Source organism: Camellia sinensis, chromosome 2, assembly GCF_055761805.1.
Source record: "Camellia sinensis isolate YWXY chromosome 2, ASM5576180v1, whole genome shotgun sequence".
Taxonomy (NCBI): domain Eukaryota; kingdom Viridiplantae; phylum Streptophyta; class Magnoliopsida; order Ericales; family Theaceae; genus Camellia; species Camellia sinensis.
This window is the reverse complement of record NC_138962.1, coordinates 61,980,504-61,993,419: the sequence shown is the minus strand read 5'-3', so window position 1 is coordinate 61,993,419 and position 12,916 is coordinate 61,980,504. Positions and strand designations below refer to the sequence as shown.

At 35.8% G+C, this 12,916-nt stretch overlaps 1 protein-coding gene across 2 annotated transcripts; it reads left to right on the top strand.

Moving 5' to 3' along the window:
* Window positions 1-5,666: 5,666 nt before the first annotated feature.
* On the top strand, window positions 5,667-12,555 carry FRS11 (FAR1-related sequence 11). Of its 2 annotated transcripts, none has more exons than XM_028224145.2 (4): window positions 5,667-5,957; window positions 8,932-9,966; window positions 10,406-10,849; window positions 11,642-12,555. In XM_028224145.2, the coding sequence occupies exons 2-4, from the start codon at window positions 8,989-8,991 to the stop codon at window positions 12,257-12,259; spliced, it is 2,040 nt and encodes a 679-aa protein (XP_028079946.1). In that variant the 5' UTR covers window positions 5,667-5,957; window positions 8,932-8,988; the 3' UTR covers window positions 12,260-12,555. The 2 variants fall into 2 exon arrangements, with proteins under 2 accessions (XP_028079946.1, XP_028079947.1); XM_028224146.2 differs by having other exon boundaries at window positions 5,740-5,957; window positions 8,937-9,966.
* The last annotated feature ends 361 nt before the right edge of the window (window positions 12,556-12,916 follow it).

Sequence of the window (12,916 nt, the reverse complement as noted above, 5' to 3'; positions counted from 1 at the left end):
TATGATCGAGTCGTCATCAGGCTGGCACATCATCACCTCCTGCAAATCGGCGTTATCCATAAGTGATGTGGCGAAGTGGAATAACGGCATACCAACCAGCGATGTAATACCTGTCAGGCGATGCATGCACTCCGAAATAGTAAACAGCGGTTCGTTGCCTGTGAGGTGCCTCACCGTAACCTGCTGATTCTTCGTACGCACCACATCTGTCAAAGTGTTCATGCTTTCCGTAATAACTGACGCTCCACTTGTTGCCTTCTTGGACTTTGAAACACTGCTTGATGGCGTCTTTCTCTTTTTTCCCTTTTCAATCGAAACATGCTCCAGTGAAGAATCTGAATCCACGTCCTGTACTCCTGCGGGTATCGGATCAGCAAATGGCTAGGCCCCCAAACTGTGCACTGAATCAGATGAGTCATCGGCAGCTTCAGGAAGTTCCTCGCTTGGGGTCCAATGGTGCTTCCTAGTAGCTGACGCCCCCATGATGACGGTCTCTATCAACTCAAGATCTTCTAAGGATTTTTTTCTAAACTTGGCACACACCTTGTTTATTTGTTCAAATAGAGATATATGAAAGAGAATCATGTTACATTCCATATAATTAATTAAAATTTAACTACAAAAGTTAAAAATATACTGGTCAATGACACATATGAAATATAAGAGTACATGTACTTACCGATTCCATTTTGTCCCACCACTCCTCAGGTGCCTGAAACATACCGATGTCACAGTCAAACCCTATCCCTAACACTCCTTTGCTTGAATCCATCAACTTTGTCCACGCTTGCCACTCTTTTTTCAGATGCATGTACTTATTCTTCAACTGTTTGAGTCCATGTTTTCTTCCTATTTTTCTCTCAAATTTTCTTGCCAAGGACTTGTACCCTGCTTGGCTGAGGACTAGGAATGGGCGATTGCCTTTAGTTATCTCATTCGCAATCAACTGCAGGAAAACTTGGATTGAGGCATTGTCTCATGTGGCCTTGTGGCTTAAATGATTGTGTGTATCTTCAAGACTGTTTGACTTGTCAGTGACAACGCCTTTGCTTTTGGATTGGGTACGCGGAGAAGTACGTATGGAAGCCATTACTAATGTTCGGTTACAAAAGATTATCATCACACAAACGGTTGTTATATACAAACTCATAAGCCATTACACATTAATAACAAAGAAACAGAGAGATAAGATGTTAAATTACCCAGTATATAACCATTGCACATTAATTTTATACTACCACAGGTTCCATAGAAGTTAGTATTGCACATAGTTATGATAGTCATTAATACGTCTACCGTTTCGAAAATACCAACATAGTAACGTGTTTGTACATACTATTGTACATACTACCAATAAACTACCAACATAATAACGTGTTTGTACATACTGAAACATCGTAACGTTGCTTACATACGGAACAACAAAACGACAACGACAATGCATAACACATACACGATGGTCTTAAGGACACGCAAGGATTGTTGAATGTCTATGACATCAGCCCGCAATTGCATGACAAATTCATCCCTGGGTGACGCATAGTCTTGGTTATCTCGCCTGGGTTCATTGCACCAACCAATCCAACTGACACAGGGCTGATAAGTGCAAATTATGGAACTATTAGTTTCATGGGTTGTTAAAGAAGGACAGTTATGACCTAAAAGAATGGGTCACTCACCAAAGGGCGGGGATATGCAAAGTAAGGACGCCCTGGATTTTTGGTGGACCTGGAAATCTTAACAACACAGGGGCCATGTCCACAGGCACACATTCGTGGCCATGTACTGGAAGTTGCAGTAGAGGTAAACGAAGCCATGTTACGCTTTACAAACAATAGGCTTTTTTTTTTTAAATGTACATGAATGAACAACAAAACGTACACAAAGAAACAAAATAAAAGTTTTTGATTCTGATCATGGACACTTAAGTATGATAAGGGTATTGTGCATCTTCAATCAGTAGTACATTGGCAGGAGTAGTTACCGACCCATGTGCACTTGCACAGAGTTATGTTGTAACCACATACATATTTTATTGTAATTATGCACATTATTATTACTAGACTAGTAAAATATGTAAAATTATTTTCACTTGTTTGACTCAAGTGTTTGACAATACTAAAAAAATATATATAACATGCAAGATTGTACTTATTTTTAACATTGGAGATGAAAGTATAACACAATTGACATGCACATGAAAAATGGACATACTTGTTTGGTAAAAATATTTCGTAACCTAAACTCGTGATTTCATTACAAGTCAATAAGTATTTCATACAATCAGACATGCATTCGCAGTGGTCATTCACAATACCAATAGCAACTGGGTAGAGACTAGCTGCTGAATTTATGTATACATTAATTTGATAACTCAGAATTCATTCAGGTACTGAATTCGTAACATTCGAAATGCATTGACAAGAATCAGAGTGTTTCATCACAGTGTTTTACCATAATCAGAAATGCATTGACAAGAATCAGAGCGTTTCATCAGAGTGTTTTACCATAATCAGAAATGCATTGACAATACCGTAAGTGCATTCACAGTGCTCATTCAGAATTAATAATAAAATGAGAAACATATTCACTTGGGGAGTAAACTTGAATAACTGAAGTACTAATTTTATTGTGTAATTTTTTCTGAACATTGTTGGTAAACATTATCTTTGTATAAAAATTTATGAATGAGTATAATTAATATTTTTTAAAAATATTAACAAATTTATTACTGTATCTGAATATAATTAAAAAATGTAAATTACAATGTGAATATTTATTCATTAAGAACAGAATATGAAAAAAAAAATATATTTACTTACAGAAAAATGTTAATTAATAAAGAACAAATATTTATTTATACGAAGATAATATGTAACAAACAAATGTAAATTTTTTTGTTAATATTTATTCATTAAATTTTTTTGTTAATTTACAGAAAAATGTATATTAATTTTAATTTTTTTTTGTTCATTAATTAATTTTTGTACTTATCAGAAAAGTATTAAATTGTAAGTATTTATTTACTTGGTGAAAATGTAAACATAATTTTATAATATTTATAAATGAAGAACAGAATTTGGGGAGGAAAAAAATGGAAGAATCAACCATGTTTGAGGGATATTCTATATATGAGTTTGTTTTGCCCAAATTTGGAGTCTCATAACAACTGAAACAACAAATTTCGAACTGTGGCTTAAAAATTAACAAGAAAAAAATGTGAATATAGCCAGATCGGACTTTCTACAACGAAATACCATCAATACAGCCCAAAATACAGTGCGATCTGAAGTGGCGGAAGGAAAAAAGTAGAAAAAAATAAAATCATTTCATTCATAAAGCATTGGGCATTAAGATCTACGAAATCAGAATGGGTTTGGAAGAGTTACCACTTAATCGGTGGTGTATCGGATAGGGTTCGGTCTTGTTCTCCGCCGCCAGAAGCCTACTCCGGTGCCGATCGCCTCTGCGAGGCCGTATTTTGATGTCGTCGCCGCTGGTTGGGAGAGATCGCCTCGTTCGCTTCTTCCGTGCCCTAGGACCGTTGGGTTGTGTTGTGTGTGTGTGGTGACGTTGGACGAAATGAACAAAGGAAAGGAGATGTGAGGGTAATTTGGTCAATTTATCCGTAGAAGGGTTCTTCTCCAACCTTAGCAAGCGTTTTTGGCCTCATGTGGCTAAATGAGGCTGTTTTGTCGCATGTGGCTCATATAGCCTGATGAGCCCTTCCCAAACACACGCTTAGTATACTTTTTTCAAACGTAACACTTCAATACAACATATTAAAAAGCTCGTTAATATACTTTTTTCAAACGTAATAACGTAACATTCTAAAAAAAACTCTTTAGTATACTTTTTTCAAATGTAACACTAAAAAATTCATTAATGTACTTTTCTCAAACGTAACAATGTAACAGTCTAAAAAAAATTCTTTAGTGTATTTTTCCTAAACGTAACACTTCAATCAATGTAATACACAAAAACTTTAGTGTGTTTTTTTCAAATGTAGTACTTTAATGTAACACTCTATGTAATGTTAAAAAACTATACTAACAAAAATGTAGATTTTAACGTTCAACAACAAAACCTTTAGCCACCAATCCCCTTAAAAAGAATTTTTCACACCTCACCTTTCCATTCTCATCCCAAAAACAAATTAGAAAAATAGAAAAATAAATCATAAAAGAGTATTCATTTAAACTCAAATGGCACTAAATCAAATAAATATAACTTTTCAAAACAAAAATGACTAATTGGTTTATAAGAAACTCTTAGGACTAAATGGATCAACATTTCCTTATATAGATTTTATGGATAAATTTTATTTTTTTCACTAAATTAATTTTTAGTAGAAAAAAATTAAAATTAAAAAAATGAAATTAAACATAGTGATAGATATTTAAGAGTGTATTTAAATTTTGTTGTTTATTGACCTCCCTTCTCCACTACGATCAACTTCCTATCCCCTTTCCGTTGCTACTACTTTTCTTGCAGACCTCCTTATTGTTATCATTTCCTCCTCAACTTTCTTGTTCCATCATATTCCTCTTTCGTATTGTAGCCCATTTCCTTTGCCACAACCCATGTCCCTTGTCGTGAACCATAGTTACGAACTCCTTTTCAACTCTTTATGCCTTTCACAATTGAGATCGGTATTGAGAGAGTAGGGTATTTTAGGGGGGAAAATGAAGGAAAAAATAGGAAGAAAGATCAAAAGAAGAAGAACTAAGAAGAAGTAGAGGAAGGTGGAGATGTACCGTAAAGAAGAGTTAGAGGAGATAGTAGTGATAGTGACAGTGATGGTGGCTGGGGAGATAGTGGCGAAGGGATGATTGGGTTTAGAAATTATAGTTAGATATTTTATGATTTTGTGTCTTTTTGGAAAATTTTATAAAAGGGAAAAATTATAATAAAAATATAAAAAGCGTAGTGTAAATGAATCACCTAAATCCTTCCATCTCAATTTAATAATCTAAAAGTTTAACTCAAAATTTTACTTTAGTTATTATTATTTTAATTTAAATAATTTAATCCTTGCATTTTGAAGCAAATTTTAATTTGGTCATTCTGTTTAATTTGAACGTTAAAATTGATGAATTTGTAACACGTGTTAATTTCTTGAGATATACACAGAAAAATATCGACTGTTTAAACAAATGATCAAAATGAAACTGTACTTAAAGTGTACGGTCTAAATTATTTGAAAATTAAAACAATAAAGTTAAAAGTGGGCTTTTGTAGATTGAAAAGTGTAATTTATTAATCGGATAAATTACATATCTTTATACTTCCATCAAAATCCCACTTTGATCTATTCACTTTCAATTATAACAATTAATTCCCTACATTTTAAATCAAAAGTTTCAATTTTATTGTTCCGTCCATCTGGTATTAATAAAAGTAATGAACATCGAAAATGAAGGGACTAAAATGAGATTTTAGTAAAATTGTAAGGTTGTTAATAAGACAACAAATATGTTATATATACTTTGAATAATAAATTTTGTCAACTTTGTTAGCCATAGATCTATAAAATGGTGAGATTGTAACTTGATTTAGAGGGTAAAGAATTGATTATTATAATTAAAAGTGGAGAGATGAAAGTTAAATTTTGGTAAAAAGTATAAATTACGCCTTAAATATAACTTTAGAAGCTGTTTGGATACGCAAAATGTCGAATCCTTCCATAGCACTACAACAACGTCTTGTTTGGAAACAGAAAGGCGCTGGATAAGAACGTGCGCACCATAGATAAAATGGGCTCATCACATCCCAGCGCAAATTAGGGTTCCTCCTCAAAAATTCCCAGCTCCACCTTCTTCTCTTCTCTCAATGGATCCATCACCTCTATCTCTTTCTCTCTCTTCTTCTTCCATGTAAATTTCATCTTTCCCGCCATAATTTGCAGATTCAGAGACTCTGAAATGAAAACACTTGTTTCGTTTTGGTGAATTTCTGTGAGTACCCACAAAACCCATTTGCATTTTCTCTTGAATTTCTGATACTGGGCATTGGTTAGTACTGTGAATTCGTTGGAATCATTAGTGGATATAGCTGTTTCTGTGTATATATATACATGTAATTTGGTAGTTATTAGTGAATTTGATAGACAATGGATTCATCACTGGGTGACAATTGGTGACAACAAACAGATAATTTAGGAAAAATTTGATCTTTTCACGCCATAATTTCCAGATTTAAAGACTCTGAAATGAAAACATTTGTTTCGTTTTGGTGATTTTGTGCGAGTACCCACAAGACCCATTTGTGTTTTCCCTTGCATTTGTGATAGTGGGCATTGATTAGTAGTGTGAATTAATTGGAATCATTAGTGGATGTAGCTGTTTCTGTGTATATACATATATTTTGGTTGGGTTTAGTGAATTTGATAGACAATGGATTCATCATTGGGTGACAATTGGTGACAACTAATATAAATGCAATCGAAGTTTGTGGCCAAATTTGGAAAATTTGATCTTTTGATTTAAGAAGAATAGATTTTACAATGTAAATTGTTGAAAATTGAAATTACTTGCTCTGGATGCTTGTTTTAGCATGAATGTTATACAAATATATCAAACAAAAGAATGCTAGAAAATGCCAGAGTAGTTGTTCCAACTGTAATTGCATAATTTGCATTAATATTGAGCACAATTTCTAGGTCTATAATTGTTGTTGAATTTGAGTTGATCGAGTCAGTTACCTAGACAGCACATTCTTTTTAGAATGGTCCTATCAAATGTTATTTATTAGAAGAAAACCTTACATATGTATGCATTTCAGTGTATCACATACGTTGTGCTTTCATTAGTTACATCAATTGACATTGATATTGATTAGTCAAGTTGCCATAAGAATTGAATTGGCTGGAGAATTGATGGTTTATTTATTTATTTGGGCTAAAGAATGGAATGTTTGCTAGTAATACCAAACCAAACCAAACCAAGTCTTAAGTTCCATCAAATGGAGTCGGCTGGGATGTTCGCAAATAATGTTGAAAGTAAAAGATTCATTGGAAAGGATGCAATTTGTTAATTGTCAATTGATTGAAGATGTTTCTACAAAATGCTTTAGTTATTTCATTATGTGAATTGCTAGGAAGGGAAACCCAAGGCATGAATTATCAATCCAATCATATCAGTTTGGGTTGACAACCTGTAGATCAGGGGCTCAACTCCAATTGTTAGCTTCCTGAAAAACAAAATGAAGGCATGAACCAGTGGAAGAAGCTCAGCATTTCTGATTTTGAAGGGCACTAAAGGCTTTCTTGTAGCTCAAGTTAGGCATAATACGTTTTCCTGTTTTTTGTTCTAATTCATATTTTTTTCCTGGAAACAAAATTAAAAACATACTTAAATGATGTAGATAAGGTGTTATAATTTCCCAGAAAATCCAGCTAGCACGTTATTGGTAATTTAGAGGGAATTAATACCTAGTTCTATTAGTTGATAAAAATGATAAATTCAGCAGATATTAATTATTAGATGGTCTGTGTCTCATAACATTTATTGCTATGTATTAATACTGACTTCATATTAGAATCCTCCCTCCCTCCCTCTTTCTCTCCACTTTTATTCCCAGTGTCATTGTAAACAAACCATATGTTTTCTTACTTATTATAATAGTCATCATTGTGTTTGTCAACACAGTTATTACCCTATTGGTGCATATATCTATGTCCTGCTGATTTGTAAGTGCAAGATAGACAGTTATAACAGGTTGAGAAGCATTGTTATCAAATGACATTCTTTTAAGAAACTATTCCTTACCAACTTCTCAATTTTGTGCGCTATTGAAGCTTCACTTCATGAGGGTTATCTGTTCACTTCCTTCAGTTGTATCTGTTACACTAACTTAGAGTCATAGAAAGTAGTTAAGTAATCTGCAAACTTTTTGATAAATAGTTAATGGGAATGGGTTATGTACCACTTTGAGGAGTGGTATAAAGCTTCTTTTGGAAAATTGAAAGCGGTTTGGACATCTGTGTATTTTCTTTTGGGTTAATTTTTGAGAAAGTGACTTGCTGTTTTTATGGAATGCTTTATACTGGAGATAAATTATGTTCATAATAATCTGCTTTTTTGAAGAGTGCTGGGGATCCGACTTAGCAGGATGGATATAATGTGGGTGTTTGGGAAGTTGCTATTTTAGTAGGCTATTTTAGTTTTTGGCTATTTTAGTAGGCTAAAATTTGTGTTTGGGAAGATGATTGGATTTTTTTTGTAGTTGGATGTGATATTTGTGAGAGAAAAAGTGAAATGATTATGGGTTGATGTGATAATTTGTCTTATTAACTATTTTAGCCTATTTTGTCTTTTTGTGAATTTTAGCCTAAAAGAGGCTAAAATCTTTCTTCCCAAACACCCCCAATGTATTGATTGGTTGCATCACCCGTACGTTGAATAACCTATAGGATTGGTTTCCCTACCTGCCAGCTGTTCTTTTTGAGTCATAATTTTGAGTTGCTATCTGAAGTGGTGCTTCATCTTGTTACATCATATCAATTCATTTTGGCCCGGGATTCTATAGTATCTATGGATTTCTGACACTTTGATTATGCTGTTAGAAAAAGTTAAAAAAAGAAGCAATTCTTGTGAACTATAAATTTGAGCCATCTTCTCTATTGATGAACTTGTATACATCAAGACTTGATGTGTGTTTTTGTGTTACTTATGTGGCCTCCAACATTTGATGCATGTCTTTATCTGCACAAACGTGCTCTTATTCTTTATACTAACTTGTACCAGGTTTCACCTATTAATTTTAAAAGGTACTTATGTGTGTGTGTCTTCTGTGTCGTAGGTGGCTTGTTTGTGTGTTGTTTGTGTGCGTATGCATGTTAATCTGTTGGGTATTGGATTCTCTATTGGAATTGTGCCATTGGTTAAAGATACTAAACCTGTTTCTCTCACTTTGGATGACTTTTGATAGGGTAGGTAGCAAATGTTCTTACCTTAACTTTGGGTGGTTACTGAGAAGTATTATATAATGTCTGAAGAGGCTGGGCAGATGATGGTGATGTATGATGATCCCTCAGATCAAAGATCTTTGTCTCTGGATGATACAAGCAGCACAGAGGAATCACCAGATGAAACCAGGCTCTCACTAGAAACCACAAATGATGTGGTTCCTTACATAGGGCAGAGGTTTGCTACTCACGATGCTGCTTATGAATTCTATAGTGAATTTGCCAAGCGTTGTGGCTTCTCAATCCGGCGGCATCGCACAGAAGGGAAAGACGGGGTTGGCAAAGGGCTTACAAGACGCTATTTTGTCTGCCACCGTGCTGGAAACACTCCTGTCAAAACTTCAAACGAAAATAAACCTCAAAGAAACCGAAAATCCTCTAGGTGTGGATGTCAAGCATACTTGCGGATAAGCAAGACAACAGAATTAGGAGCACCAGAATGGCGTGTTACGGGTTTCGCAAACCACCATAATCACGAACTCTTGGAACCGAACCAAGTTCGTTTCCTTCCTGCGTACCGCACAATATCAGATACTGATAAGAGCCGGATTCTCATATTTGCCAAGACTGGAATTTCAGTGCAGCAGATGATGAGGCTCATGGAGCTTGAGAAGTGTGTAGAGCCTGGATATTTGCCATTCACAGAGAAGGATGTCAGGAACTTACTTCAATCATTTAGGAAAGTGGATCCGGAGGATGAGAGCATAGACTTGTTAAGAATGTGTAGAAACATAAAGGACAAAGATTCAAACTTCAGATTTGAGTTTACACTTGATTCAAACAACCGGTTGGAGAACATTGCTTGGTCGTATGCTTCATCGGTCCAGTCATATGAGATCTTTGGTGATGCAGTGGTATTCGATACAACACATCGCTTAAATGCTTTTGACATGCCTCTTGGGATATGGGTTGGAATGAATAATTATGGAATGCCTTGCTTCTTTGGTTGTGTACTTCTCCGAGAGGAAAACTTGAGGTCCTTCTCTTGGGCTTTGAAGGTAAGCAAGCGAAAACAATATATTTTTGTGAATTCACCTCTCAACTTTATTCTGCAAATTCATTTAGGAAGCTTACACTTATCAAAAAAAGAAAAAAGAAAAAAAGAAGCCCAATTGGGAGGGGTTAGATTGGGTACATACCTAACCTCGGGCATAACTTTATACTTATCAAAAAAATTAAAAGAAAATAATGAAAAGGAAAAATGTTATTGGGCACCTTATGTCTGTGCTTCAGTGCCTAACTGTTGGTTCTTCCCAGAATTCAAATTGGACCAGAAAGAACTCATTTTCAAGTGGATATCTGGCTTAATTGTTGGTAATGAACTTTCACACACATGTACACAAGGGCATACCTATTTTTTACCCAAAGATTTTGACTATTAACTATTTAATTTATGTTTGATGATGATATTCTGTTTTTGTATTGTAAATGTCACAGGCATTCTTGGGGTTCATGAATGGGAAGGCTCCACAAACATTATTAACCGACCAAAATATGTGTCTCAAAGAAGCAATAGCAGTGGAGATGCCGGCTACAAAACATGCACTGTGCATTTGGATGATTGTTGCAAAGTTCCCATCCTGGTTTAATGCTGTTTTGGGGGAACGTTACAATGAATGGAAGGCTGAGTTCTATCGACTCTATAATTTGGAGGCAATCGAGGATTTTGAATTGGGGTGGAGAGACATGATTAATTCCTTTGGGCTGCATACTAATAGGCATATAACCAATTTGTTTGCTTTGCGGTCGCTATGGGCGTTGCCATACTTGAGAAGCCATTTCTTTGCGGGGATGACTACAACTGGCCAGTCAAAGTCAATTAATGCTTTTATTCAACGGTTTTTGAGTGCACAAACCCGGCTCGCACACTTTGTGGAACAAGTATGCTCTCTTTTCTTATTGCTATTTAATTGGATCAAATCTATATATATATTTGATAACTGGGTATCCAGGTCAGCTTGCGCGCATCTCGACTAATCCTAGGGCTCTGAAGTTGATGACTAGGCCAACCTTCACTGGCCCCCCTTGGGGTGACTCGAACTCTGATCAAATCTATCACATTATTTTATAGTTGTGATGTGTATGTGTGTATGTGTTAACTACAGAAATGGAGGGATGCTTATTTTCTTTCACATTTTTGTCTTTATCTTGAACACAATTTGAATTAGGATTTGCCTATAAAAGTTATGGCTTGTTAGAATTTTCCATTATATTATTGGATATGCTCCATTCAAATCCCTATCTTTTGAGCCCCTAGCCACTGCCTCCTCCTAGAGGAATGAAGTAAGGTTGTTGGATGTCTACTGGTCTCTTCGGCATCTTTAACATTATGTAAGCTATAAATCTCTGGTTACTTGACTTAGAAACAAAATTACAATGAATAAAATTCATTATGATCGCTTTCTTTCATTTAATTAATGTTCATTCTGCATATGTTAAATCTAGGGATGACAATGGGGTGGGGTTTTTTTTTCTGGGGTTCCTGTTTCCCACCCCACCCTCAATCCACCGATATGAAATTGGTAAAAAATTGAGAATTTTATGCTTTGTGCAACCATGAAAGATAGCCTACTAATACGTTTTGATTTGTTATTGGCATTAGGAAGAAAAATCTAATTAAAAACAAAAAAACAAAAATCACTCTTGCTGCTACTACTGACCTTGCACACACAGGTGGCCGTTGCTGTGGATTTCAAGGATCAAGCAGGAGAACAACAAACGATGCAACAGAACCTCCAAAACATTTGCCTCAAGACAGGGGCCCCAATGGAATCTCATGCAGCAACAATCCTCACACCTTTTGCGTTCTCTAAGCTCCAAGAACAACTTATTTTGGCTGCACACTATGCGTCATTTCAGATGGAAGATGGTTTCCTTGTTAGACACCACACAAAACTCGAGGGAGGCCGGAAAGTCTACTGGGTCCCACGGGAAGGTATCATAAGTTGCAGCTGCCACCAGTTTGAGTTCTCTGGGATCCTTTGTCGGCATGCTCTTCGTGTCCTCTCTACCGGAAATTGTTTTCAAATCCCAGAAAGGTATCTTCCCCTCCGTTGGCGCCGAATCAGCACACCGTCCACAAGGCTCCTTCAGAGTACTCCAAGTGATCACGCAGAAAGAGTTCAGTTGTTCCAGAGTATGGTATCAACACTTATAACAGAGTCGGCCAAGTCAAAAGAACGGCTTGATATTGCAACGGAGCAAGTTTCCATACTACTATCTCGGATAAGAGAGCAGCCAGTGCTGTCGCAAGGTATGAGAGACATCTCCTCCATCCACAGGAATCTTTGAATTTAGTTGATATTCGCATGATTTAGCATTTTCAAAAGTGAGAGAAACATGCAAAAATGTGGTGATGACAAGTCAGCTGGTTTTGTAAAGCTAGTTTTCCAAGATGGGTTTCCTTTGTAAAAGGGGTGAGAGCTGGCTTGTGGGCTAATATTCCTTGCATGGAATTTTTGTAGTTTTGATGCATTCAATCACAATCACTTGGTGTTGTCTTTCTTAGACATCATGGACAGTGAAAGATTTCACACGGAATCTATTATGTAAAGATATCTATGGAAAAAGGAGATTTTCTTTTGCAAGACTGCATGTGCGCATATTTTTTGTTTGTCTGTTTTTAATTTTTGACAAAATGTGCTTGTCATGTTAATCATGAACCTAGACCCTCTAGGGGTAGTATGCGAGTTTGAACTCTTGACCGTGGTGTGGTTGCGTTCGTCGTGCTTCGTTGAGATCAAAGTTAATCATGAATGGTGGATATCTATTGCCAGTGGGATAGTGTTTGTGGCTAACTTACATGCTGTGCCTTCGCGTGCTTGTGTGCTGTGCCTTCATGCGCTTTTGTTTTTGTTTTTGTTTTGAAAGAGATTCATCATTCTTATCACCGCAGAGTTCAAGGCTCTTGTTATTTGATGGATTGTGTAGTTACCACTGTTTAAACGC